The sequence below is a fragment of the Patagioenas fasciata genome, chromosome 5 (assembly GCF_037038585.1).
Source record: "Patagioenas fasciata isolate bPatFas1 chromosome 5, bPatFas1.hap1, whole genome shotgun sequence".
NCBI lineage: Eukaryota > Metazoa > Chordata > Aves > Columbiformes > Columbidae > Patagioenas > Patagioenas fasciata.
The window spans coordinates 8277547-8305431 of NC_092524.1; the positions used below are offsets into that span (position 1 = coordinate 8277547).

General features: G+C 37.6%; 1 protein-coding gene across 1 annotated transcript in view; it reads left to right on the forward strand.

The window, feature by feature from the left end:
- Positions 1-25912, forward strand: part of QSER1 (glutamine and serine rich 1) — a 46219-nt gene extending 20307 nt beyond the window's left edge. Inside the window, exons 4-13 of the mRNA XM_065838070.2 lie at positions 1657-5352; positions 8171-8457; positions 9901-10017; positions 10602-10735; positions 13006-13217; positions 14788-14925; positions 16208-16305; positions 19827-19979; positions 21157-21252; positions 21838-25912. Of these exons, the coding sequence (XP_065694142.2) occupies positions 1657-5352; positions 8171-8457; positions 9901-10017; positions 10602-10735; positions 13006-13217; positions 14788-14925; positions 16208-16305; positions 19827-19979; positions 21157-21252; positions 21838-21978 (5072 nt within the window). The 3' untranslated portion in view covers positions 21979-25912. The remainder of the gene's footprint in view (positions 1-1656; positions 5353-8170; positions 8458-9900; positions 10018-10601; positions 10736-13005; positions 13218-14787; positions 14926-16207; positions 16306-19826; positions 19980-21156; positions 21253-21837) is intronic.
- The last annotated feature ends 1973 nt before the right edge of the window (positions 25913-27885 follow it).

Below are 27885 nucleotides of genomic sequence, written 5' to 3' on the forward strand. Positions count from 1 at the left end.
AGTGGGGAGGGTGTCTGTGTGCACAACTTACTACCTTTGGCATAACTTTTGTCTGCTCCTCCACAGGTTTAAGAAATTATCTACATAGTAGGAAGGACTTTAATTTATGGAAGAGAAGGGGAAAACACAGGTTAGATGAGAAATGAACATCTGCAGTTAAAATAAGTATAAATTCTTCCCATTCTTGGATGCTTCAGGATGCCCCTAGTTTTGTGTTAGTGGTAGGGATCTGTAGAAGAGAACCCAGTCGTACATGATGTTGCAGATTTTTAGAATGGCAGTGGGGGGAGAAGGCTCATTAAACCACTGCTTATGCTTTCTTACTCAGAAAGACCTTATTGTTGACTAATGAAAAATACCTTGGCATTCCTTCAGTATCAAATCTCTTCATATCAGTTTGTCTTGAACCGAGAAGGAGAAACAAAGACTTTCTTTCGCAGCTTCATCTGAAACTTCTAAAGCAATTGTATTATTAAGTTGCAATCAGTTTAAGAGGACTTGATATATTTTTAAATGTTTTTTTTACAGAAGTATTTGTCTCAAAACAGGCTTTATTTATTTTTTTTCTTAAACGGTCTGAAGCTAACAGCTATTTTAAGTATCCAAGAACAGCTGAAAGAGGTCAAATTATACTACTGATTTTATTTTTTCCTGATTTGCATGCCCTTTTAAGTTTACTGGTGGAAATTATTTCCTTTACAGATTCCTTTACAAGAAGTTTAAGCCTCTCTGAGAATAAGCTTGCCTTCTTCACTTTCCTTCATAGACTTTGGAAATAGCATACCAGTACCTACAAGTCCCAGGGTGAAAAGCCCTGAACGATGTGGTCACTGCTGTGAGCCCCAAGGCTGGCAAAGGAATTCACACTCCTGTTTCAGTTAGAGCAGTGCATTCCGTTGAGAAATCTTGTGTAAACCAGGATGTCATACTGATGTCTGGGTACAAATAAGTAATATTATACCTTTTGGTTGCATATTTGCTGTCTGTGGATATTTTTGACTCTCACTTTAGAAAGTGTACAAATCATATTTATTCTTTGTGTTGAAAGTCAGAGCCTTCCTTTAAGAAATATATAGTGCAAATTGTATAGGCTGTTAGCTATTTCACTGTAAACTCTCAACTGTTTTACATAAAGTGAGTTGTAAAAGTCTTGGTGAGGGTACATGCAGGAGGTGGAATTGCTCCTTTAACTGTGCACTTATTTCAATTGATAAGGTGTAATTTTGCCTTTGTGCTTTATATTAGAGGTGTCAAGGGCTTTTGATCAGCTCTCCTCTACTATAAACTTCTTTTTAAACAGAAATAAGAACTAATAAAGAGCCTGCAGTTTCAGAGCAGAATTAATCCCATACAAGTTTTTTTATCCACAATTTGCATCTTAAGGATATGAGTTTTTTCCCTTGGCAATTCACTGTAGGTGTAGAATTTGGAATTCTTAAAAAACCTGCGCTTCCAGTTTGAAAATTACCCACGATAATAAAATGACCCTCCCTTTAAATGTTTTGTGTTGAAAAGGATGGTGATTCTAAAGAAGGTTACAATTGTAAATGCTGTAAGATCTTACTATTAAATGAGGTGTAGAAATGTAGAGTGTTGTAACTCGTAAAGCTCCCTTATGCTCTTTATCCCTTCTTGTTTTGTTTTTGTTTTTTCCAGGTATGCATTCCTCAACAGCCACAGAACTGTTTGTTACTGGAGCTTTGCCAACCTCTGGAACGTTTCCACCAACATCTGCTTTATCAGCGTATCAGCATCCCAACACTTTCAGCAGTAGAAACTTTGCTACTACCCCTTCTCTTACTCTTCAAGATACGACTTTCAGTGCTACATCAAATGGTCTCTTAACTACCCACGATCCTTTGTTACAGATTAAAACATCGCAAGGCACTGTTCCAACTGCTTTGACATTTGAGCGTCTGGGCAGTTCTGTTTTAAGTACTAGCGTGCCACCGCAGTCATCAACATATCGTTCTGCTCAAGAATCTGCACCCCACCTCTTGCAACCTCAATTTAGTTTGTTGCCTTCAACCCTCGGAGGAGCTCAGCAGGTTTCTCAGGCATATAGCACGTCTGTCTTTACTGGTTCCACTGCTTCTATCGATAGAGCACTTCAGCGAGAATGTAGTGTTATTAAACACCATCAGCGGCCTTCAAGTACTCAGTCTGTTCAGGCTCAACTGACTGTTTCACAGCATTCCTTACACAGCTATTTAACGAGTACAAGTGGAGTTAATTTTCAGGATACATCCAGGCACTCGGCGTTGTCCTGCAGTCCGGTTGGAGATGTTACTCAGGTGAGCAATGGAGGACCACAGCAGAAGACTTCTCAAGTCACAGTGGAACTTGCTCAGTCGTACACATCTGCAATTCCATCGCCTGGTTTTCCATCTGCTTCCACAGCAAAAGTGAAGAACTGTTCCACGAAGCAGCCTCCAAGGTCAACCAAGACTCCCAAACCTCAGAGCGTAGCTCCTGCTGTGCAGACACAAAGTTATGCCAAAACTGCACAAAACCAGAGTTCTGTCATTACAGGCCAAGCACAGATCTACTCTACAGCACAGCTCCCAAGCCTCTTGTCGGTCAGCCAGTCCCAAAACTATATTTCGTCCCAGGCTCAGAATGTGCCACCTGTCAGTCACTCACAGGATTTCTCCTCTAGCAAGGCTGAGAAGCTGCCCTCACTATATAAAACGTTGACTTTTTCTGGGCAATCGCAAACTATTACTTCTGATAGTCAAACTCTAAGTTACTCCTCAGAGGAACAGGTATTGACTTCGGTTCCAAATGAGAACTACTCTGGGCAAACGAGGGAACTTTCTTCTGTCAGCCAGTCTCAGAGCTACTCTTCTAGTCACTCTCAGGGTTTATCTCCAGTTAGCCAATCCCAAGTTAGTTTTTCATCTCAATCACAAGTTTTATCAGCTGTTAGTCCTTCAGAGAGCTATTCTTCAGGGCAGTCTTTAACATTAACATCGCCTTCTCTTTCCTTTAATGCCTCTCCTCGGATACAGACTCTTCCAGCCTCGAGTCCTAACCAGAGCTATATTTCTTTACATTCTTCTCAGAACTCTCAATCACAAGAATCCTCTTCTCCGCAGTCTCAAAAGTTTTTACCGTCTGTCCAGTCTCCTCCTTTCGCATCCCCAGCCCATTCACAGACGCTGCAGAACAACCGACCTTCCTCGGAAACAAAGTCCTATGTTAAAAGGAAGTCTGACTCTAACTTGTATGCCTCCTCAAAACAAGAGGAAGAATTATCGATGCAGGATATGCAGGCATTGCAACAGCAAGCTTCCCTCGAATCTTCCGCTCAAAGGCTAACTGATGAGGAAATCAGTGCTCAGGACGCATCCTATAGGGTCTCAAAAGCAGATGACAGATACTCTCAAAGTGTCATCAGAAGTAACTCTTGTCTTGAAGATCAAGTTGTTGGACTTACTCTTCAAGGAACAAAAAAGGATGAAAGAATGGTCAATTCTGTGGAGCAGCTATCCCAACACATTGGCCATATCACTAGTCTAAGCCATGATATAAAAAAGACGGCTAATTTAATGCAAACAACACAAGTAACTGTGAGTGCTAAGGAACTAAACCAGCAACATTCTCTTATGCATAAGGTACATGAAAGTAAAACTCAAGAACAGCAAGGCCAGGTCATTAGTGCACCATCGCAAGTTCAACCTCATCCTTTAAGACACGGTCATCAGCTGTGCTTGCCCAGTGCACAGGTGCTTCTGGAGTCTGCCTGTGACTTGCAGATTCTTCATCAGTCAATTCTGCAGTCGGGTTTAGGACAAGCAAAGGCATCACCACAAGTGCAAAGAATACAGAGTCCTCAACAGGTGACACATCCATTCCTTCAGATGGATGGTCATATTATTCAAAGCAACGGGGGTCATTCTCAGCAACAGCTTCACACTCAGAATTCAGAAGTAATGAAAATGGACATTTCTGAGCCCTCCAAACCACTACAGCAACATTTGACAACAAAAGATCATTTCACTCAGACAAATCAACACGATTCAAAAAACCAGTTTGTTTCTCTTAGTTCAATATGTTTCCCAGAATCTATACTTCTCAGTGATGAGAGGAATATATTATCCAACGTAGATGACATCTTAGCAGCAACAGCAGCAGCCTGCGGAGTGACACCATCTGACTTTGCCAAATCAGCTTCTAATGAAGAGGAAATTCAGTCTGTTGAAAATAGTGAGGAGCCTAAAACACAGTTCCGATCGATGGACATAAGACACGTGTCTTCTGGTTTCAGTGCCTCACCTGCTGTAGTTGGAAAGCCAGCAAGCATAAGTAATATTTCTCTGAATGGAGGCCAAATCACTATAAATCTTACGGCAGTGTCAACAATACAGGCAAAACCGGTGAACCTCGATCAACAACACGTTGAAACTTCTGATCAAAATGTACCAACAAGAATGACCTCACCCACCCTTGGCCCTGGTCAAGAAGAGCAAGAGGCTGTTCCACTGAAGAAGCAATCTAGCATCAGTCATGAGTCTGAAGAAGACAATGATGCTTCTGCTGATGGTACCCGGAACACAAGAGACACAGAATTTGTTTCGAGCGGTAAGAGTCTAAGTGAGGAAAGTGCTGCTTCAGAGAATGATTTTAATATGGGTGGCGATGATGGTACGGTAGCAGGTAACCAGTCAAAGGGTCCGTTGCAGCCCCTTTCTGTGCCCCAAAGTGGAGATGGAAGCGTTAGTAGAACTGAAGAAGAATGCCAAGATTTAACTCAAGGGAACCTCCAGAAGAAAAAAAGCAAAGGAAAAAGCCAGAACAAAAATGCTGCAGAAGATGATGGTGCAATTCAGAAACAGGTAAAAAGAGGTGGGCAGTGTAAACGTCAAAATTCAAGAGGAAATGACTCGTGTGTCACATACTCTTCTCCTGTTTCTGAAAGTTGTTACGATACTTACCAGCATCAGGAAAGAATGAGGCAAAAAATAAAAGAAGTTGAAGAAAAACAGCCTGAAGTCAAAACAGGATTTATCGCCTCTTTTTTAGATTTTCTGAAGTCTGGGCCTCGGCAGCAGTTTTCAGCTCCAGCTGTACGGATGCCAAACAGGACGAGGCGGCCGGTTACCCAAATAGTTCGCACCCCTTGCGTGCAGTCCTCTGCAAAGCCTCAGCCGGCAGCACCTGTACCTGCTGAGGTTAGTGGGGAAAGTCCAACCAAAAAAGTCGATGAAGAACTTAAGAAAAATCTGGAAACGTTGCCTTCATTTTCTTCTGATGAAGATGATTCTGTGGGGGGTAACCACGATCTTCAGAAGAGCATCTCTACTGCGTTGTCAGCCCTGGATGATACATCCGACAGAAAGAGCAAAACAGGTAAAATAGTTGCTACGGGTGCATATGTTGGAGATTGCTGTAGCTGATGGGAAAAAATAAAGACTGATTTTAGCTATCTTTAGTTCAGGTAAAGGTTTTGACTGGTTTAGGTTTTAATCACAGCTATATTTAAGAGTTCTATGCAAAAAAGTGTGTTGACTGTGAACTAAGCTACTGTTTTCCACAATTAGAAAAATACGTAGATAAACTTTTTCATGCTACTTAAGTAGAATTCTTCTAATGTCAAAATGTTTTGCTTTTTAGCCCAGAATTGGCATAATGTGTCTGTTCTCTTCTTTGGCTTAGAATTCTCAATATGATTTTCATCTGGAAACCTCAACAAACCATCATGTCAGAGGTTTTAAATCTATTTTAAAAAAAATTCTAGCAAGAGGACATTAATAATCGCCATCAGCAGAGGTTAAGTTTTTCTTAGGTAAACGTGCGCTTTCTGTGATGATAGAATTGCACAGGATGTGTTTACAAAAGTGATTTTGCACTTGTAAACTGAGCACTGCTTTGGCTGGTCTTGTGCAAGGTGGGAGTCATTTGGCTTCGATTACAACCGGATTAATCAGGGGTGTCATAGCTTGGTGTTGATGCATTGCAAACAAAATAACAGAATCCAGGAAGGGTTTTGGGCAGGGAGCAGCAATCGGATCACACACATCTCAGTTTCACTTGTATCACATTGTGCTGTACCTTACGGTGTGAGTGTTCATACCTTTTAATTGATGCTGCTTTGATTTGAAGTATTTTGAACATACTGCATATTTTTGCCTAGATAGACTCTTTGCAGTGAGATTTGTTTTCCTCTGAGAAGCAATTCAAACCTATCCAGACGATCAGGTGACTATACTAATTGAAGAGAAACACTATTACCTTCCAAAATAATCCCAGGGAGAAAATGAAACATTTCTTCAACTCTTCTCAGGACCCACAACCCATAGACTGGTTCTTAACAAGATACAAAAAAGTCGTTTTTTCTCTTTTTAGATTAAAGGAGAGAGGGAGAAGCGTTTTTCTCTAGGGGTGACCTGATTTGCTTAAAAATACGTAATACAGTTGAACTTAAATTGTGATAATCAGACCTAAAATACCAGAAAAAGATTGCAGAATACGTGGTATCTTAAACAGTACCTCATCTTAATTACTGTTGTGTTTTCTTCTGTGGATATTTCTATTAAATTATGTTAAGTTCATGCATTTTGGAAAGTCTGTTACAGAAGATGAAATTCCTCATGTTTTGAATATGTGTTTTAAACAAGAAAGCAGTGACCTTTTTCCCCCCAGAAAGCCAAAGTGTGGACAATGCCACCATTTGAGCCTCTTGCTGAAGCTGGTTATCTTTAATAAGCCATGTTTTGTGTACAACTTCCTAAGGAAATATTTATAGGTTTTGTTGGATGATCATTTCCATTAGAGTTTTATTTACAGTGATTTCTTTCACAATATTATTGTATCTTTATTATTCATAAGGCTGTGATATTTATACCATGAGTTTCTTGAATTCACCTTCCTGTTTGTTGTATCCCAAACTGTTTGTACATCATACAAGATCCTTAGTAACGACTTCTTTCCTACTTGCTGGTATTTTGTAGATTTTCCAGTAATTCCTTCTTCTGTCTGTTTTTGCACATAAGTATCGAAAGACAAATATTAAAACATAGTCTTTTGTTGGTAGCATTAAGTAGCGTATATGCAATTATCTGCTGTTCTGAGGAATGTGTACATTTGGGGAATGGAAATACTATGTCCAATTAAAGCTGTCATAGCTTTCACTGAACAAAGAAATACAACGTATTTGCAATAATGTGATATTATATAGCCAAAAGAACAAATTTCATGGCTTAGCGGTCTTACTGACTTGATTTAATGAATCTTCATGTATTTGGTGTACAGCTTTTGTATCAATACGCTAATTTGATATTCAAATCATTTGTATGTATCACGTCTGTTAAAATACATGTCACATTATCTTTTTTCTATTTTTTTAAGTGAAAAAGTCCACAATAACAGTGATTGTAGCAGAGCTGTAAAATGGTTATCTTCTCAAGTCTGAAGCCAGCTTCCTAAGTGACGTTAATATTTATGCTGTAGCTAAGATGACTTGATTTCTTTTAGTGTCAGTGTTGAAACTAATGTATTAAAAAGTATCAAGTAATATCTACACATTTTTTTCAGGTGGGAAAGAATGATCTGGAAAGGTGGGAGTTTCCTTTGACTCTGGGGCACAGAGGAGAAGAAGAATGTTCTTGGTTTTGATCATTGGTTCTCATTGCTCACCTCTGTTAATATTAAAATTTACTAGGGTATCGCCAAAGTTTTAATCTGGAACTTGCAGTTATATTATTACAAGATATAAATGATACATGTCCAGAAGTGATACAGCAAATGTTTTCATATTTCATGCGTATTTATCTTCCCTTATTTCCAATTGAAAGAGACTTGACTTAGCAGCAGTGTTGTAACCTTTACTTTTGTATTTGCTTAGTCACACAAAGTACAACAGTATTTCCTGCTCATCGTGTCTGGAACTATCAAACTGTTTTGTAAAGCATTCCTCTTTGTTATTTCTAGATGCTAACAGATGCACCAGTTTAATAGAAACAGAGGTACGCTAGCTACAATAGTTGGGTTTTGTTTAAGGTTTAGTTGTGGCCAAGATAGTGCCCAATGTTAACTCTTTAAGCAGGTGTTTTTCCTAGAATAGTTGTTTTTAATATCTATTGTAACAGAATAAAAGAAAAATTAATCTAGTTCCCGTTACGTTGCTAATCCTTGATAATTTGACTAAAATTTGGGGTTTTTTCTTCAGAAGCTGAAAAAGCAGCAGGTGTTGCTGCTGCCACCGCCGCTGTCACAAAGCAGGAATCTCCGCAGACAACGGCTCCTGCGGTCAGTGCGCCGGAGAAAAGCAATCCAGCCGAACCCTCCAAAGTACCGCACCAGGACGCTGGGACTTCAGACCCCTTGGCAAAAACACAGGCGGCTGTTGCGATAGAAGGATGTACCGACGAGGAGAACACGGACAGCGGAGGAGAGGGCATGTACAGAGAACGTGATGAGTTTGTGGTGAAGATCGAAGATATAGAGACGCTAAAGGTAACCTGGATACTTGCTGTGAAAAAGAAAAAACTAATCACAGAAAGTCCTGCATATGAATTTAGCCTCAACAAACCACCAAAAGGGCACAGACTGCAGATTACTTTTTGGTTTCTATTCTGATATTCCCTGGCTGCTGCCCAGATGCCTTAGAGGCGTCATTCTAATGCAGATCACGAATGTTTTGTATGTACGTTGACCCATTTTATACTACATGCATAATAGGGAGGTTTTTGGTTGATTGGGTTTGGTGTTAGCTTTATTGGTTTGTTTGCTTTTAAGGCAGTAGTGGGCTCACAGGTTTAAGGTGTTGAAGAAATAACTTTTGGACTTCTACAGAAGATCTTGAACTTGTCTGTTTCTGTTTTTGGAAGAGGTTCTGTGTGCTATTCCAACAAGAAATGGCTTCCATAAGCAACCAGTGCAACTCTTCACAGGAGTTTATGGGAATGTCCCATGTTGTCTTTGTCGTCTTTTGTTCTGTTTTCATTGCTTCTCCATTTTAAATTCTTCTGCATGTTTACCTTTCCTTTTCTTGCTATCATAGCCATCAGTATTTTTATCATTAATTTCTAATACTTTTGATGATTTGTCTGTGTGCATCCTGTTGAGCCTAAGTTTAAATTAATTCACATATTTTGTCACGTAAGACAAATGTTACCGGTTTTAAAATGCTCCCTTGTCTGATTAAGCTTTGTTATGAGATATTTTGGATTTTAAGCTTTGTGGTGTTTATTTCTTCAGTTATTTATACAATCATGAAAAAACAACCAACACTTATGTGTTTTCCAAACAGAGAGTTTTTGTGTTAACTTGCGTGTAGTATTTATAGAGAATTCTCATTAAAGCTAATAAATACAGATTTGTTTTTAACATAGGTTATTTATCAAACTATGTGAAGAAGAAAATAAACTTTTTTTTGGTGGTTAAGTTAAACTGAAAGTGTAAAGTCTGGTACAACAATTCATATTGAGCTGTCTTATAACATTAGTGCAGGCATCGTACTCTAATGTACCTGGGCCTCTGCTACAGAACCACTAGGCACCTGAAAGCTTTTTACTGCTTGTGATTCTTGCATTTTTGTTTTTAAAATATTTCATAGAGCAGAAGAATAAAGTTGAAAAAATGTTATATTGTTTCAAAAGATAAAGTTCCGTGTCTCAGTTTCATGGTGCACCAGTTAAGACATCACACCATAGGCAGAGCTGGTTGGCACAACTTCATCACTGTGAAAGTGAATTTGTAGTTTGTGTTATATTACTGTAGTTCCCGTCATACTGTCTTGATGCAAATGGCATGTAATGACTAACGATTTGGAATTTTGAATGACTTACTTCCATTTTATCCCTAGGTAACTTGCTTAAAAAAAAATCTAATGCTCCAACACACTTCTGGGAGAAAAATAAGCACCATTTTTTAGCAAATCATTTTATGTTCTTCCAGGTTGCTTTGCAAACAGGAAAAGAGCCTCCAGCTATTTGGAAAGTACAGAAGGCTTTATTGCAAAAGTTTGTTCCTGAAGTACGAGATGGACAGAGGGAGTTTGCTGCTACTAACAGTGTGAGTCTTAAAAATTCCTTATGAGGCCTCTTGGAAGCTGATTTCCTTAATGGAAACCTAAGAAACGAAATAAAATGTGATTCTGACATACATTCTTCACAAGCATCCGTAAAGGCGAGGCGGGGACATATGTATTTCCTCCTACTCTGAAATTCTCTTGTTCATTGGCAGATTCTTTGCTTTGCAGCATGGGCTCTCTGGTGTCATTCAGACTGCTTGAAGGAACCAGTTTTCACAACCAGAACAGAGTCGGTGGAAGCAGGATTGTTGACCAACTGCTTTCCACAAGGAGAGGGGTACAGACAGGGGACAGTTTCACCAGCCAGATAATGCTCTTGGGGTAACACTTGCAGAGGATTAAATGCAGAAAATGAGGACTGAAGTACTTCTTGCCTTGTTTTCTCGCTTTAAATATCATGTGGAAATCCATCAGAGAATTTGTCTTCAATTATAAATGCTGTAGGGTGCCTAATCTTTGTATGTAAACAGGTTGTTTTTAAACTTTTTTCTTTGGTATTTAAATTTTTAGTTGTTAAACTGAACATATTTTCATAACAGAAACACTTGTGTATTTTTTTTTTTAGTATCTTGGGTACTTCGGTGATGCAAAAACAAAATACAAAAGAGTGTACGTGAAGTTTATTGAAAATGCAAACAAAAAGGAATACGTCAGAGTATGTTCGAAAAAACCACGAAGCAAACCTGTACAGTCAGCAAGGTATTTTATTTCCATTTGTTTTTCATTTTGCAGTGTTGTTTTCAAATGAAGAAAACACCTATTTTAATAATCAAGATTTATGATTCCATATTATGGTAATTCAGCTTGAAGTTGGAAACGGAGAACTGTGTGTTTTGCTTTAAGAAATGAGATATAAATTACTGTCATATCAAGATTTTTCTACCTTGAATCTGTGGATTGCAATAATAATTCATTTTAGAGGTGTTAGGGCTCTATGTGCTACGTCTTTTGCCCTGTTAGCATAATGATAGAAACCTACAGGTATAATGATTTTAATATTTCGTGTTTTCTTTTCTCCTATCCCATGGACTTTGCGCCTCAGTTATGTTTTTGTGCGTTGTTTTAATACCCATCCTGTCCCAGTAAGCTGGTAGTACCAATGTTTTCCTCTCAATCCTGGAAAGTTAATTAAATACCAAACAGTTCATTGTTGAAGTTGTTTGTTGCAAGGATGTTTTTCCTTCCTTTTTATGTCCTTGCACACTGAGGGTATTGTATTTTTTCTTATTATACCTGCCCCACTCCCCTCTCCTCACCCCTAAAAAGCGTTACCACTTTGAGTCATCCCATCTCACTTAAAATGCTTTAAAATCAGTATTTCCTCTAGTACTACTTTTAAACTACAACCAAGGCTAAATAAAGCCCAAACAAATCTGTCACTCTGGAGAACCATGTAAAGAATGCAGGGCAAACATAGTATAGTTTTGATTATTCTAGTAAATATGCAACTGGTCCTGTGAAATGTTATGACCGTCAGTGTCTCTCACACAGGTACGTGGGCTGTCTCTGAGGTTTCCTTTGTCACCGTCCTTCTCATAAGGGTTTCACTGTTTTGCTGTTGCGTTTTCTGTTGACCTTCGATTGTGCTTTTGGAAAAGATTATGGATGCTGTGCTGTACAAACTCTGTCATGCTTTAATGCTTAGTTTATCTTCTCACAGCTTCAAGTGTTATCTGAAGGTTTCCTCCCTAGATTTTCTATAATTATAATTTGCTGCAGATAGGTTTTCTTTATCAGATGCTAGTAAACAGTAAACAAAAAACTTAGAGTGCTCTTCATTGAAGAAATGACTGGGGTTTTAAGTCTGGTTTGCTCTCAAATAAAGCAATACCATCAGTTAATCAGTTTTATAAAATACTCATGATCTGCTTAGAGCTAGCTAGGATTTTGATGCTTCTGTTTGTTCTTGGGCTACAGAAGACAGTTCCAGAACCTGTTCTTCCAATGCACTGAAACAATCCCATCTTTTAACAAAACATGATCATGATTAGCTTGTATCCACATGTTCTGCTCTCAGGACTGGTTTTGGCATTTATTTCTGTCTTTCCCTGGTGTTTTTACTGCATGATGTATTTCTGGAGAGCAGTAAGATTCCACCTCTGTCTTCACTAAGCTGGATTAATCAAGGTCTTCTAACTTCCTCGTCTAAGGCAGGCTTTCCATTCCTTGCATCATTCGAGTATCTATTGTCTCACTCCATTTTGGTTTGAAATCTTCATCTCTGATAGACGACTAAAATTATTCTTAGTGTTCTGGAAGATACTAACGGTGCTTCTGCTGTCCATTTAATTGCTTTCTCATTTGAACTTTCCCATTTGGACAATAAAAAAAAACTTGCCTGGCACATCCCAGAACTGTGTTCCCTGCCGCGTTCTCAGAATAGTAGTTCATTATTAGCTCTAAAATACATAACTTTGTATTTGTGATATTAAGTGTCCTGTTTGTTTTCCTGCTCTGAGTGATGGGAAGAGAGAGGAGTTGTCTGCTTTCTTATTGCAGTCCTCAAGATTCAGCATTTCCTGCATTTTTACCTGGATGATATTCTCTCCCATCTTTGTGTGGATACAATGTCCCAAATTCACTTTGTCAGCGAATCTCATTACTAGTATTTGTTCAAGTCTGACAAGTCCATTTTTTTTTCATTAAGTAATAAATTATAATATTAGCTCCAATTCCATATATCTCATAAATTGTACTAACATTGGACAATTTAAACTTTTTGTGCTTTTTTATCTAGTTATAAAATGGAAATACTGTTTAATCATATGTAGGTAAGAACTGTTAAACGTTACATCAAAAATAGAGCAGTGTAGTGTGTATAACTTAATTCTTAGTTACGTGTGACAATTGAATAAGTATATATAATCTGAGGGGAATACATTCTACTTAAATAAGGCTATAGCTGTTTTATTAATGCCAAAACTTGTGTGGTAATTATTTTCATAAAGATGGTCTTTGTAATATTGCAGGACTATTCATTGCAAACCTAGTAGTAGCAACAACAAAACCCCTGATCCACCAACACCAAAACCAACAGCAGCAAAAATCTCTTCCGTGAAACCCAAAGCTAAACAGCCAAAAGTAAAGGCTGAACCACCACCAAAGAAAAGGAAAAAGTGGAAAGAAGAATTTTCATCTTCCCAGTCTGATTCCTCACCTGATGCCCCGAGTGATGAGGATGGTGAGTGAAATCCTGTTGTCAGCGTCTAGGCTCATTTGAACTTAGTATTACAAAAAATACATTACTCAGTCTTGCAAATTTTTTTTACTAGCCTCATGAAAAAAAATCAGAATTTGACAGTGCCATGCAAAACTGATTTCTTAAAACTTCCTACTTGTGAGCTACTGTGTGCAACTGAAGGCATCTCAAATATAGTTTATCAATTAGATAAATTTGTTTTTACAACTTGCTTTCTAAGATGGGTACAACTGCAGGAGAAGGAGCTGATTTCATTTTCGGGTACATCTCAAGAATTGGATTCTTCATTAATTTTCCATTGCGACCCCAGGTCATGTCTGAAGTAACATAACTGCAATGCCTGTCTGTATGGGCAGGATGGAGATGTTACTGTTGTTTTTACTAAACCTGAGGAGAAACAGCAGTTGACTTTTTTGGCTGTTTCATTGCTTGTCTAAACGGCAGCTGTTCAAATGCAGCCTGCTGAGCAGATTCATGATGTCTGGGAACGCTGACGTACGACATTTGCAGTAATTCTTCAGAACAGAAAGGAATTTTTAAGCATACAGTGTTTATAGATGTTACCTTTGGTAGCAGATATACAGTGTATTTTGCAGGTTTTTTGGGTTTATTTCTTGTAGGTTTGAAGTTAAGCTATGTAGGACCCATGTTTTGTATCACTGCTCATCCAAAGCGTGTTGGCCTTGGCAACTTTAACTCTAGATAAGCTGTATTGGAACAGGTGACTAAGCCAACAGCAGCACTTTTAAAATAATGTTTTTCAAGCAAACTTATGCAAATAACCATTAATACGTGCAACTGTCCATATTTAAAATTTGGAGTAACCTGGTGATGATAGTCACCCATAGAAATATGGATATCTGAGAAGGGCTTAACAGCCTTGCTAGCTAAATTACTGCAAAATAGTGGGACCATAGATGGAGCCTGTAAAAAGCTCCAGAATGCTTACTGGTGGTGGTGACTACTCCATGTGCGTGTTTAAAATTGCCGTCTGTGAAAAAATAAAAGTACGAATACACCTATGTTGCTTTGCTGGTAAAATTTCTTTTACGTGTTTATCGTGAGTTGGACAATTGGGTGGGATTGACTTCGGTTCTACGCAGGCTCCTCGGTGACATCGGTGCTTTTGGATGTTTTTCTGTTGGACACCTTGGAGGTTTGCGGTTCTGGGGGGTACTTGCACTGACATGAAACCTGCGCTTAGGGTACTTTGCTTGACTGAAGTTACTCATTATCCTTTTTCTGTAGACTTCCATCTACAATAACAGAAAAATGTGTAAAATCCCTAAAATACGATAAGTGCCGATAGTTACAAGTAATTGTATGTGTTTCTGCAGTAAATTGTACCGTTTGCACCAGATTTGGTGTTTGTACCAGCTTTTGGCATGTAAGTAGTTTGAGTATAATTTCTGATTGTACAGAGTTTTAATCTCCTGGGATACCAGTAGAGGTCACTTGTGTTTTAAGAGAGAAAGCCTTTAGTTTGGAGAACCACAAATATTTGAAGGATATTGAAGGAAAAAAAAAAATCACCATTCTGATTGATTTTCAGAGATCGTACCTCCCGCTCCCCTTGTTACTCGCTTTTTGAATACAAGAGCTATGAAAGAGACTTTTAAGAGCTTCATGGAGTTGCTCGTTAGCATTGCCTTGGATCCAGACACAATGCAAGCCTTGGAAAAGAGCAATGGTACAGTATGTTTAACATTTGCATATTTTTATTAGATATTAAGGTTATTATTCAGTAAGGCAAACCAAACTTTTAGCTGCCCACATCTGAAGAACACTTTACACAAATTATTTATATGTGTATGCATATATATATATTTGTACTACCTCTTTGAATAATCAAAGTAGTTTGGAAATACTGTTTTGTCTGCTTTGTTACATTAGGCTTGTGCTGTGAATGTCAGAACTGAGCTCTTTGTTCCTGCCGTTATTATATTTTTTTAAGTCTTAGCAAACATTTTATTTCAGATTACAGTGTTTCAAGAGTGTGTTCACTTTCTTATGAAGAAATAGCCTTATAAGTAGTTCTGATTCTTGCTACTATTAAAAATTCTGCCTTTCATACTCTGAAACCTTAAAGTTCTGATCGAAGATAATTGTATTCTACTCTTTCTTTGAAGAGAAAATGTCTGGACTTATTTACCATAGTGGACTCCAGCATACAAGTCAAAACCGTTCTATTTCTTAAAATTTAGCGAAGCACTCATGTATAAAGATAAAGGTCCACAAATAGGAAGCATTTTGCATATTATTTAGTTGCAGGGTGTTGTTTTGTACCGTATTCTATTTGCCTGTATTTAAAAAACTGTGTGCTAGACGATCCTTTCCTGGTTTGTCCTGGTTGTGCATCAATGCACGCTTACCTCAAGGTTTCGTTGTTGCATGTCAGTAGTCCTGCTAAAAGCAAAGAAATTGGCTTTAAAAATAAAAGACTCCATACTGAGCTGTAAATTTTCATTCATGGCCTCATATCTATGTTCAAATGTATATTGTGCAGTTTACAGTGGTTTATCAGATAACTTTTCTCAGTAAGCACTTTCCTCAATTTCTTTTGTTATAAATGCCAGCAGGGTCATCTCTTGTAATATGAAACAGTAAATGTCAAAACCACGTACTTATCTTCATAAAACTGCCAGTTTTATCACACAGAAGATGATTATCTAGGAAATGGTTTGCAATTGTCTCTATGTTGCTCTGTCTTATTTATTTCTTTTCAACAAAGAAGAGTCAGAGAAGGAGTAGGATTGTAGTCAGCAATTAAACTGCATAATATCTAGACGGGTTTAGCGTGCTGATCCAAAACAAAGGTATTTTTCTCTCATGTTTGAAATCAGTTTATGTGCAAATTGCATTATTTTGTACTTCCACATTTTCTGTTAATGGGTAGAAGTATAGATTGAATAAGAATCTCATTACTGTGTGTCTCTTAATAACCAACTGCCACGGTTTTCTTTGGCTTTTAGATGAGCTGCTGTTGCCTCACATGAGAAAAATTGATGGTATGCTGAATGACAATAGGAAAAGGCTGCTTTCCAAATTGCGCTTGGATCATACTTTCAAGGTATTCTCTTTTAAATTACAGAATTTTTTAAGTAATGTTATAAGTAAGTCATTTAATACGTACCATGCAGGCACAACTTAAAACCCAGAAGGCAAATTTGTAACAGAAGTGAATATGGATTTGAAAGAGACGCTATAAATTCAATGTTTGTATGTGGCATTTGGAGAACATTTTGTGATGGAGGAGTTTATATTGCAAAGGTAAAGTTCTAGTTTTACTCCCCATGCTTTCTGGTTCATTGTCAAGCATTTTTTCTCTTAAGCTTCTCAGGTTTGCTAGGAGAAAATCTGTTTGCTGTCCTCCTAGAGCTTCTGGTTAAGCGATTGTGTTGCCTAAAAATCTCAGTTAACTTTTACATAAAACAACTATGCTGTGGAACTGGTGTCTGAACTTCTTTGAAGTAGAGATCATGGTAGTTTCAAACCAGGACAGAGGGACTGAAGAACAACTTATTTGTGCACTCTTTCATGTATCTTCAGCATGGAAAATAGGGAAAAGTGTGGCTAACAAGCCCATATTACAGTGGCTTTAACATGATAATAAAAAACAGGTGTGGATGTGGACAGGGAAGAGAGCAGCTGTATTGTCCAAGCAACAATGAAGATTTTGAAAGTGCAGTAAGGTGAATTAAGGTTATTTTCACTCATGTCTGAGAACTAGTTGTCAATGTTGGTAATCAGACTGGTTATTTCTTCCTTGTAACGGTTTTGAGGCCAACAGCAGCAAAGCAAACCTGGCTATAAATAGCATCAGACTAGACTTGCTCTTTGGCCTGTCTCCTGTCCCCTTATGTCCACAGTACGGAGGCACTTGCAGAATTAGCTGTCTCTCTGTACCACTGTGTGGTTATTTTTGAGAGACAGCTGAGGAGATAATAGCAGACTCTGACAGTTCTGCTTTTTCATCATGAAATCTTTAAAAGATCTTTTTTTCCCTTCCCCAGCCCATTGCTCTTAAGTCTTGTGGGATGCTAAGTGACCTTGTTTCAGAGATGAGAACATCATCAACTGGTGAAACAGCTTTAATTCATATGATTCTTGAACTTTTTTATTGTTAGTTATGCTGTTTGCCCAACAGCTGTACAATTTGTACCTACTTGAACAGAATTTCATGGAGCTCCCTCCTGACAGCAAGGAAGGCTTGGGAAGGGCTGTGTACTTCCAAACCATACCCAGAGCCTCAGAGGTAGCGTGTATTAACCCTCCTTGGTTTTGTTGTTCTTTCGTGCTGAGAGATTCACGTCAATACTTATTTTTATAGCTGCTGCTTTTAGACCTTCTCTGCAGAGAAGAGAGACCACGTTAAGGCAGGGTACAAATTTGTAGCATTCTGGTTACATTCAGAGCACGCACAAAGTGAGAGGCAGCTTAGCTTGGTTTTCTCCCAGTTTAAGAAGAAAAAAAATATCTTCTGTAAGACTAGCAATTATAGCTGCTTATTCAGTTGGAGTTCATAACTAATATAATAGCTTTGCTGTGTGTTCCCTTAGAAGCAGATTATGTATCATATCTCTGAAGTTATCTTAAATCTGTATTTCACAGTATGACCTGCAAGAAGTTAATGGAGTTACAGATGTAAGGAAGGGATCTGCTGGTGAAGTAAACGGCGAGATTAAAAAAACCTTTTATGTTTGCTTTCTGATGTGAAGGTGCCAACTTGTGCCATCCTCGGGTCAATATTTTGGATGAAAATGTTTGTCATGGTGTTTGTGTTGGTTAGGAAATGTGCTTGATACTCTTGAAGATTTAGGTTGATCTGATGGTTAATACAGGAGAGTCTGTTTCTGCTCCAGCTTTGATCAAATGACTGGTTCAGACTTCAGAGCTGAATGAGGCCCTGAAGCAAGCAAAAAGTGAAAAATGATCATGCAAAATCATTCATGGGTATCATTCAGCGTGAATATTTTTACTGTTCTGCATAGATAAGCATAGATGAATTTAACTTCTTTTTTTCACTAGATACAGTTAACCTGCTATATTTTAGCACTGTATTACTAGCCAAATAAGACACTGAAGTCAGCAGCCAGCATTTGGTAGTTTAGCCTGTAACGTGCTTTATAGCTCTAATATTTTACTGTATCTTGGGTTACAGTTTTTGATAAACAAATTTAGAAAATATTACTGCTGCTGTAGTAGAAGCTCAGTAAATGAAGCATCTTAACTGAGTTGTGTGCATTTAATTTGGAAGTCATTATCACCATTTTATGTCTTGTGCTCTCAAAGATGCAGAAATCACTAGTATTTTCTCCTTCATTCCAATTCAGATTTGTCTGGTTTAGGTGAGTGGTCCAGCCATGTAAATAGTTGTGGTTAAGAAGAATTATCCAGAGGAAGGTAGAAGTGGCCAAAGCCCCTTGACCCTCAAAGTCAACCTTCAGGAAGACTATTACAGCCGACAGAAAAACTGAATCATTTAAATCTGTTGAAGCTGTTGCAGTTTGAAAGTGTTGCAGTGAATAGTGTATATGGACAGGTTAGTTAGTCAAGGTTACTGCTGCCACTGTGCAACTATCTCTGTGCAGTAGATTTTTAGAGAGGGGTTTTTTATAAAGGGAAAATGGTCCATGTATGTAAAGTGCTAAGAATTGTAGGCAGAGGAGGTGGTTGAATTCTAGTAAAAGACAATGCAAAAAAATTACTCAACTTCCTATTTTAACCCAATAGTCCAACTTAGGTCCTAAAGCTGCAACATTGATACGTTTTTCTGTATCCCTGATTTCCACACCCCCCCCCCCCAATACTGGAGTATGATGTAAAGATATATAGATGTTCATTTAACTTGAAGTATTTTTTCAGGACTAGATTATACAGCGTAACAGAACTATTCTAAAGCAGCTGCTGACAGTGTGTTTGTACAACTGTACAAATGCTGTATTTGTACAACAAAGTTGTATTCAAATTTACGCAAATAATGTAGAACTGAAGCAGGTAGAAATGCAGTTCATTCCCGTGAGTTAATATGTCTTAAAAACTTGTGCTTTTTTGAACTAGCCATGTACTTCACTGCGCATAAGCTTTTCCACCTTACAGAAACTATAAGATGCAATAAATTGGTATTTTTTCAAAGCTGGGACAAAACCTGTGAGGATATTAGGCATCCAGTGCCTGTCACAGCTGGCAGGCTGCCCGAGTACTTGGGCATCTCCAGGTAACTCGGCCTTAAAGATTCTTGGGTAGAAAAAGGAATGGAAAGCATTTTAAAAGGTAAAAATTGCCTAGTAGAGCCTTTTTTTGCACTTTCTAATGAGATTATCACTGATGATAATCTGAGGTACAATAAAAGGATCTTCTATCTTAAAAAATTATAGTAAACAAGAACAGGTGGTCATGCTTTTCAAACTGTATATGGTCGCTTGATCTGATAAAGACCTTTTATCAAGTCTTTGTAGAAGAATAAGTTGTTTTAATAATAAGCTGCACTCTTAACTTTTCAAAGAAAAATGGCCAGTTTATCAGCAGTCTAGCTGGTTGGCCAGTCTTGAATTTTTCATAATCCTTTGTCTTCGTATGCTCTGTTTAAAGAATGCTTTGGAAAACTTCCCTGAACTGACAGTCATCACTCGGGATTCTAAGACAAAAAGTGGAGGATCATCTGTGTCTAAGATCAAAATGAATGGTAAAGCTTACAACAAGAAAACGCTGAGGGCTTCTAAATCAACCACTAAATTAGCACAGGTGAGTGTTGAGAGGGTTTATTGCTGCCACCATCTGACTTCTAATATGATAACCACATTTATATAAAATACTGTTTCGTGTGTGGGGCTTTTTTGGTAGGTTTATCAAAATACAGAATCTTTGAGTGAAGTGTTTTTTCTGTATCAAGAGTGTTAGAAAGCAACGCTTAAAGCAGTATATTAAATCCTTCGTTTAACCCATCTGTGAAACATAGTTAAATACCAGTCGGGAGACAAAATGTAATAAATCATTTCATAAATATTCCCCTCTTTAAGTTCTGTGTTTAGACCCAAATGCTTTAATTCAGTATAGTTATACAGGAAGTCCGTAGCAACTTCTCAAGTTTGCAATAAGATGAAGTATAATAGTAGTAAGCTGCTTCCCTTACTGTACAGCTCGTAATGATAACGGCTTCTTAGACTTGCTGCAAAATGTCTGAAGTAAATGATACCATGGTTTCTAGATCAAAAATGAAAAAATAATGTTAATACTGTAAAAACTGAACTAGATAACACTTTCTAAAACTTCAGTTATTTATTGTTCCTTCCCTCATTTCCAATGGCAGAATGAAGCCGGGTATCTTAAATGAAAACAACAACGAAGTTTTAAAAAATAATGTGGTAAAATTTGAGATGTGCATGTTGTGTTTCCATAGTATTCCTGGGGAACACTATAACTAGATTTCACTGGGCACTGATTTACCTCCCAGCAGTAACCAGTGCCTAGACAAATGACCTGTAAATACGTCCCACACTCATATTTCTTGCTAAAGTAACTGAAGTGTTAAACAAGTATAGATCAGCTCTTCTGAAGCACAAACTATCTGCTTTTTTTGCAATGATACCCGTCACCCTGGTAGAAAAATATTTAAGCTTTGGTAATTCTTACACTAGTTCTTAAGGGGGTGTCTTGCCTGTTTTAGACGTGCAGTGCATTCAGGATTGGAAGTGTTCTTAAACCTAGTTTTGATAAAATAACTTGGTAGGGAAAGTGGAGATTGGAGATAATTGTGATGTAATATAAATTAGAGTGTATCAAAATATGTCAAAGCAATTATTTGAATGAAATAGTCCATTTCTGAATTGTTGAAAACAAACTGGTTTACAGAAGAAAATATCTCATATCTGTGTCTTGGAAAATAACATGAATTTACCTAAAATAACTGTTCTTTCTGCAGGAGTTTACAGTAGATCCAGAAAAAATACAGTTGTATTCTTTGTATCACTCACTCCATCATTACAAATATCACATATATCTAACATGTAAAGAAGAGGTGAGTGTTGTTCTCTTTGAGATACTTTTACATTCATTGAAGGAATTTACTGAGGGAATTGACTCCAACTAGAGGGACTGTTCTCCTTGGTAAATGAGTATGGATTGTGACCTCCTATTTCTTTATGGCGAACAAAAGGCTGTGCTGAGCAGCTTCTATGTTGCCCCAATGGGCTCTGCTGCCCAGAAGATGCAGATAGAAGGTTTGCATGCAGTCAGTTTCCCTTAGGACGGTTGAGTGTCCTCCACTGTTACCCAGAATAAACTAAACAAATTTTATCAGTGTGTGGAACTCCTCAGATCTAGGAGCTACTTTTTGTCTTAGAATGCCCACTCCTTAATTTTCTTCTGCAAATCCTGGGTGGAAATATTCCAGGTAGCAGAAATACAAGAGTTGAGCTCTGGCTCATATTTTAAGAAATGCATTTTGGGGGGAATTTTTACTTGTTTTAAAGGTTTTAGTCTAAAGAAGAGTCATATTAAACTGCAGAATATTATAAAAGCAAAGATTCTGAAATGCTGGCAGCCTAACATATGTGTGTATGCATCTCTCCTTCCCACACCCTGCTTCTCTTTGTTTGAATAGATTTCTTCTGTTCAGAAGAAGAGTGCAGATCTAGGACAGGAAGAGATTGTGCAGCTGTGCATGAAAAATGTCAAATGGGTGGAGGATCTTTTTGAAAAGTTTGGTGAACTTCTGAACCGTGTCCAGCAGAAATGCTCATAACAAACGTGTATCCCCAGATTCCCGCTTTCCTACGGCACTAACCTGATGGAACAGAAAGCTCAGAGAGAGGCTCTGATTTCTTTTACAATGCCAGACTGCGTTCCCCTTCGTAGCCATTTTTATTTCTCTTCATGGAACTTTGTGCCTTGGCTCTTGCTAAGGAAAAGTGTTGCTGCCAAGGAAATCAGTCCTTTGGAGATGGAACTAAACGTAAACCTAACCACATTTTTAACCTGAAGAATTATTTTCTATTTTGTAAACTATTGGATAACTTAGTTTTATTTTCAGAAATGTTTTTGACAAGTGATAAAGCATGCACTACATATACTTTTTTCTTTATTGCTAAAAAGATAACAACACTTACAATAATACAGATCTTTCCATCCCTGACTAAGCAACAGGAAAGTCAGTGTTGGGGTGAACTAATTTTTACATGTCTGGCCAACAGAGTTTTGTACATTTTGTGAACAGAGCTGGAGTGACACCCATTCCTGCATACGTACATAGATTGCCATCATGAAATCCAGAAATGTCATTATGCTTTATGGACTCCTTTTACTATTGTCATGTTCGGGAGACTGAACATGGAGTTGGTGCAATCCTATGACTGCTTTTTGTGTCAAATTATATTGTAATGAAAGACAATGACCTTAACTATTTTCCCTGTTTTGAAGAAAAAAAAAATATTTTCCTTTATACTGTGGTTTTTTTTTTCTTTTGGAAAAAAAAAATCAATTGTACATTTTATCTCACTAATAGTTGTATTTTTCACAGAGAAAATATTGTGGTTAAAATTGTTTCATGTATCTTTGTAATACACTTTCCATTGTTCTCAGTAAATCCTATTCATTTATATGTTGATTTCATATTGTAAACTCTATATCTTGAGGTAACCCTTTTGTCTATACAGGTTTGCTTCAGTGTTAACCAGAATAATGCATACTAGACTAGTTTTGCTTTAAGTGTAGTTGTGTTAGACACTGCAATTATTTTCCGATGCGTGAAAATAAATTTGTTACTAAACTAGCACTTGATTAACTGAGAGTTTAAATGAAGAGCTACTACACTTTATCAACAAAGATTGATGATTGACTAGACTATATGCAGTGTTAAACACAGCTTACATCCTTGTTTGTAGAACTGGCAGTTGCAGAGCTGTTCTCTTTTTGGTGCCTTTCAAGTCTTCAGACATCTTTGTAGCTTTTCCCCCCTCTCCGGTTTGTTAAGTTAGTGCCACTAGTCACACGCAGACAATGAATGTAATGGGCTCTAATCAGGAGAACGTTTTCTTTAAATTTGCCAACAGAATGCCTTACTGAGTCGTTCAGAATGGATATGTACTCTACTGGCGTCCTAAAAAAATAGTCACGTTGGTCTTTTTTCAGATAATATAGGACAAAAAAACCATTCCTTTATCCTTTCACTGCCACTTAGTGCCTTAATTTCAGCCAAGAAAGCAGGGTTCACTATTCATTGGCCAAATGAAATAATGTTCATTGCCATGTGACCTTCCCCCCGCCCCCGTTATCTGTTTCGATCCTATTTAGTTGTTAAAGATTCATTAGACCGTAGAACTATAAAGAGTTTAATGAATAGACGTGAAGATGAAATTATTTGATCTTGAGTAATCAAATAGAGGTTTGAATATTAAAGTATGTACAGAATTTTAGCTGATTAGTTTTAGAACCTTGTAGGATGTTTACCATATTTCCAAAGCTTTTCATCTTTTAAAGCAATAATTCTCCTTTACAACCTGTATGCAGACTACAGCGAACAGGAATGAATATGTGCCCTTGCCTTTTTTTAAAGCCTCTTCGTAGTGGTTTTGCTTTAAAAAAGGAGGTCATGATCATGTTATTAGATGCATTGTGCTACTGCTACGTCTACTATAATCAAGGAGAGTGAGATGGGATTTGGTTTAGGAAGAACGTGCAGGTTGTTGGAGCGATCATGAAGCTAATTAATTTTCCCAGTGAAAAGAAGGGCAGACACAGGGTGGAAAAGTTGTTGTTTCAGTCATGCTCTGTTGAATCGATAGGAGCCAGAGTTTATATGGTGAAACCAAACAGCAAAGTTCCCAACATCGCTAGCTCCCGGCCACGATTATTTTCATGTAAATATGCGCACTGGAAATATAGTAGGAATGTGCCTGGTGTACTCTTCAGTCGATAGTGGGGGTTCCCAAATTTACTTAGCATATTCCCTGAGTGGTGGGGTGGTTCATGAGAAGTATAATATTTATTTGCCCAGGCAGAGTTTTGCTGTCGCATCCCAGTGACACGCACAGCACGGTTTGGGAATTCCTCATCTCTAGTTATAAAATGGTTAGGATGCAGCTGAAGGCAAAATAAAGTTGGCTCCTTGATGGGAAAGAACTCGTCAGACTTCGTGTCTCTCACATACCTTCCTAATATGACTACGAAGCAATTGATTGAGATTTCTGTGCTTTCTAAATGATTTCTGTACTGCTACTGTATACTTCATCTAGATTTTTGAATCTAGAAGTAGCTTTAGGAAGCTGCTTGTTTTATTACGAGTCCTTAGAAGCTGAAAAAAGAAATGAGAAGCTTTTGGAGTAGCTTGTCCCTATTTAAAAAGAAGGTAGTTTTAGCAACAACCATTTAGAAAAACAACAACAAAACTGGCCAGGATGCTCTGCACTGCCATAGAAGGTGACCTGGCTTATTTTTGGCTGTTTTATTCCTGAGGCCAGTTAAACAAGCACTGTGCCTGTAGAAGACAGGAGAAAACTGTCTTGAATGAAAGTAACTACCCCAGGCTATTCAAGATAAACATAATGGAGCTTCCATCTTTGTCTTGGGCTGCAAAAATGGTGGCTGGATTATTAATTTACCAAATTAGAATAAAAACGTGGAACTCTCAAGTGTGTTGAAGGATCATAAATCAAAGTAAAGCTTTGTTAGTGGGATTGAAGAGGTTTTTTTATACTGAAGCAAACTTAGAAACAAAGTCAATGGACAAATTACTTCTTTTGCACAAATACTTTGCTTTGTTTTGTTGCATTTTAGATAATTAATCTGCACCCACACCTCAGTTATTTTTTTCTTGAGGTAACAGTGAGGTCTTCATCCCTTAACATCTGACAGTGGAAATCGAGCACTCATTGACTGCAAGAGAAGACACACTAGGAAGGAACAAACCCCTCCTTAGACTGAATTAGCAAAATGGAAATCAAACTAATTGCATGATGAATTATTTGGGTTTTAATTTTGCTATATTTTCCGTTAGTATGGCATCCCTGTTTACAGTAGGTTTGTTTTTATTGCAGTCCAGTATTTCTCTTACAGGCAGGTATTCTTTGAGATGCTACTTCCAAAGTTTTGCGAGCAAAAAATCAGAGAGAAAATTGGATTGAAAGATGTTTCTGAAAATGGCTGAGGACTTTAGGGTCTTTGAAGTTCTATGACATGTATTGTATTCATATATTGTCGAAATGGAATGCTACTTTTTAAAAAGTCAAATCTTACAGGCTGTCTTCCAAGTAAATGATTTCCGTAGGGAAATATATTTTAAATATTATTTAAATATTTACTACTATTTAAAACAGAAAAGCTAAATCTATGGTCACAAAATGTCAGTGTGTTATCAATCATTTCTTATTTCATTGCCAACACTTGACATTGGGTCTCTCTTACCCTCTCACATACCTGTGCATTACACTGCACATCCTGCCATATCTTATTGTTTAAGCTAATATTAACATGTCATTGTTAACAAATGCATGTTTTTCTGCGTATCTCCTTTACATATGGCAAAAAATGAAGCTAGGGCTAATTATGAGACACTTTATGCGTTCTTAGTCCAGATTTTCAGGTGGTCCGTAATACAATGTATGGAAATGTGAAAAAAGGACAGTTTTGTACCATTCATGATGTTATTAACCCATTAAAGTGAAAACACTTTTTAAACAAAAGCCTTATAATGCTTAGTCATTTATTATTAAAATATTGAGTCTTGAAAGTTAGATTGTTGGAAGAAAATTGACAATTTAGACTATATTGTCTGATCTCGGTATGAAGAACTACAGTTCTAGGTTGCTTTTTATTTCATTGTATCGCATAGATAGAGTATGTCTGGTTTATCTGGTTTTTTTTTTTTTTTACATTTCTGGGTTCCAAATGTTCTGAATTAATTTTCACAGCGTATCTGCCAGGTCTTAAACTGATGTGATAAGTGAGGAGACGGATAACTGGGATAAGGGAAAGACCGCTGCTGTGTTTCAGGTGGTTTTTAGCTAAGCTATTTGCTTTTCTTCTCTTTCTTGCTAAACTAGAATATTGTCTCTATGTACCTTTGGGAAGAGACAGTGCTGTAGAGGGTTTTAGTCTTTTCTTTCCTTAGTTACAATGAATTGCCATAGATAACATCTTAAAATATGTTTCCCAATACACAGAAGGCTGAAGTCCCATGATGTGGATATTGACCATAAGATACATGGTAGGAAATCTCCAAGCCTCTGGCTTGCAGAAAAAGGTGAATCAGAAGGGCTGGAATATTTTTTTAATCATCCTATGTATATATATCAGCCACTTCCCAAACCAAGATGAGTATAAAATGAGACATTTGCCTATGGAGTTAATTGTTTCTCCAACACTTTGGGAAGTGGGCAGGCACAGAGTGTCCCATTGCATTTCAGATGCTGAAGCTTTTGATACTGTGTTCCAGACATAGATGATAATTTATCAAGGTTTTGTTTTAATAAAGAAGAAGAAAAATAAAAACTACAAAAAACCACAATCACACACACACAAAAAAACCCCAAACAACCCACAACCAAGAAGCTGAATGTATGCAACTTTTTAAAGAACAGCAGCTCCTAGTATCAGCAATTCATTGGTAAGTATCTTACGCAATCGAAATAACTTCTGCATTAGGTATTTGCCTCTCCTGTAGAAAACCTAACAAATCTTTGTTTCATTTCCAGAAACTAAAGAACTGCAAACTGTCTTAATTTTTTTTTTTAAATTTGATTTCTTACAACAACACAACAATAAATAGAGAACAAGCTATTTAAAAGGAGGAAAATAAAAGGTGAGTCAGGGAAAGCATGTTCTGAGCATGTCTCAGGTTTCTGCTTGTAAAAGTTCCACTCAGCTCTTCCTTTTGTGTGTGTGTGTGGTTAGTTTTGGTTGGTTTTTGTTGGGGTTTTTTTAGCTACCTGATGCACAAAGGGTAGAGGGAGATAGTGACACTGAGAAGCAGTGAGGAGCCAGCAATGGGATCTGGTGGGAGGTGGGCATTTGTAGCAGAGGGTCCCACCAGAGGCCTGTTAGCATTTTGCCACACGCAACAACTGTATAAAATTAATTCAATCTGTCCCAATTCTGCCTCTTATTTTGCTACAAAAAAAAGTCCTCTTCAGTTTTGAAAAGCATGGATGCCAGTGTATCTCTGCATTCATTGCCTCCTACTAGAATCTCTTTGAGTGTGTGTACCGATGGACCATGGTTCCTACTTGGGTTGTCCTGGATTGTCAGTGTTCCAACAGGTATAAGGAGAGCAAAAGCCCCTGTAAGAAATATTTGTATTGCAATTGTCTCAGACAGTATTTTTTATTTTCTTTTTGCAAATGCAGATATATCATCAAAAGTTTGGCACCTGCCTTTCTAAAGATGTCCATGGCAAGGGTTATAAAACCCTCTTACTTTAAGACTCTTATAGCATGAATGGATTTACCTCTGTGTGTAGAGAGTTTGAATTATGACAATTTGAAGTAAAAACAGAAAATGCTACAGCCCTATGCAAATTGCGACTTTGATGTAGCTAAGGGAATTTATTTGGAAATAAGTTGTGAATGTTTTAAGCAATCCACTCAGCTCTTCTGCCTTGATATAGACGTATGTGAGTATGGAAAGCATGTACTAATCCAGCCATTAGAAGACGGCA